Source organism: Corvus brachyrhynchos, unplaced genomic scaffold (genome assembly GCF_000691975.1).
Source record: "Corvus brachyrhynchos isolate BGI_N302 unplaced genomic scaffold, ASM69197v1 scaffold555, whole genome shotgun sequence".
Lineage (NCBI taxonomy): Eukaryota > Metazoa > Chordata > Aves > Passeriformes > Corvidae > Corvus > Corvus brachyrhynchos.
This window is the reverse complement of record NW_008238357.1, coordinates 133,218-134,773: the sequence shown is the minus strand read 5'-3', so window position 1 is coordinate 134,773 and position 1,556 is coordinate 133,218. Positions and strand designations below refer to the sequence as shown.

Genomic DNA, 1,556 nt, shown 5'->3' with positions numbered 1-1,556 from the left:
GGGACTGGAGAGATGGGGGGGAGCAGGTAGAGGGTTTGGGGGACCTAAAGGACCCCTAAGGGATGTGCCCACCCATGAGTGTCCCGAGGGATGGGGATGAGAGATAGAGGAAGAGGAGAGGGGGGAGTGGGGGGGACAGGGGTGTTGGAGGGGTGAAGAGAGTAGAGAGGAGATTTAGGGGACTCCAAGGGACCCTCAAAAGATGCCCTCATCCATGGGGACCCCACCCCCTTCCCCACCCATTGGACCCCCGAGAAACCCCACCTATCTCCCTCACCTGTGGGGACCGCCAAGGAATTGGGATGGGGGGATGGAGGAAGAGGAGGTCAAAAGGACGGGGGCTTGGGGGGATGAAGAGGACCATTGAAGGGTTTAGGGGGGCTGAAGGGTGGGTGGCAGGCGGGCTGGAGGGACGTGGGAGCTCGGTGAGGGTTGAGGGGCCAGAGGGCAGGAGGAGGATGAGGAGTGGGAGGAAGGCTGCGGGATGGGGGTCCTGGGCCCCCCGCCTGATGTGGGGCCCCCCAGCCGGTGGTGGGGCGCTCGGGGGTCCCACAGGGCCCCTCAGAGCAGAAGGTGGCTGTGGTGACTGTGGATGACTGTGACACGGCCATGGCCCTGCGCTTCGGCCCCCGCCTCGGCAACTACTCCTGCGCTGCCCAGGGCACCCAGACTGGCAGCAAGAAGTGAGGGGGGGCCTGGGGATCCCATGGGTGGGGGTCCCTTGAGGTACCCTTAGAGGGGTCCCTTGGAGATGAATGGTCCCTGTGGGTGAGGTACCTTTGGAATCCTCACTGGTGAGAGGCCCCTGGAAGATCACGCGTCCCTATGGATGGGGGGTCACTGGAGGTCCCCATGGGTTGAGGTTGGTTCTCTTGGGGTCCCCATGCGTTGGTGGGGGCAGGGAGTCCCTTGAGGGCCTGTTGAGTTCCCCATGAGGGAGCATCCTTTGGGCAGTCCCTCAGGTCCCCATGGGTTTTGGGGTGAGTTGGTGTTCTTCGGGGTTCCCTTGTGACTCCCTTGGGACGGGGGGTGGCTGGGTGTCCCTTGGGGTTCCCTCAGGGTCCCTGTAGGTTGTGGGGTCCCTCGGGGGTCTCTTGAGCCCCTGAGGTGATTGTGGGTTCTGCAGGTCACTGGACCTGACGGGGCCACTGCTGCTGGGGGGGGTCCCAACACTGCCCGAGAGTTTCCCGATCCGCAGCCGGCACTTCGTGGGGTGCATGCGGCACCTCCACATTGACCAGCGGCCCGTGGACATGGCAGCCTTCATTGCCAACAACGGCACCCTGCCCGGTGGGCACCGCCGCTGGGAGACTGGGCAGAGGCCGGGGGGGCTGTGCTCCTCCAAGCAGAGCGAGATGGGGTGTAGGGTTAAGGGGTACCTGAGCAGTGGGGCCGTGTCCCCTGAATGTGGGGAGGGGGTGCCAGGCTCATGGGGCTGGATGGGGGTCCAGGGACACGGTGGTAGGGCATTACGGGCCCTGGTTGTGGGGTGGGGGGTGAGTGACTGCCACAGCTGTTGAGCTGGAGTGGGTGGCACGGACAAGGCTATGTCCCTG

The 1,556-nt window shown here is 64.8% G+C and overlaps 1 protein-coding gene across 1 annotated transcript in view; it reads left to right on the top strand.

The window, feature by feature from the left end:
• Positions 1-1,556, top strand: part of CELSR2 (cadherin EGF LAG seven-pass G-type receptor 2) — a 29,446-nt gene that overhangs the window by 8,436 nt on the left and 19,454 nt on the right. Inside the window, exons 7-8 of the mRNA XM_017735503.1 lie at positions 526-683; positions 1,127-1,362. Coding sequence (XP_017590992.1) covers positions 526-683; positions 1,127-1,362 — 394 coding nt within the window. The remainder of the gene's footprint in view (positions 1-525; positions 684-1,126; positions 1,363-1,556) is intronic.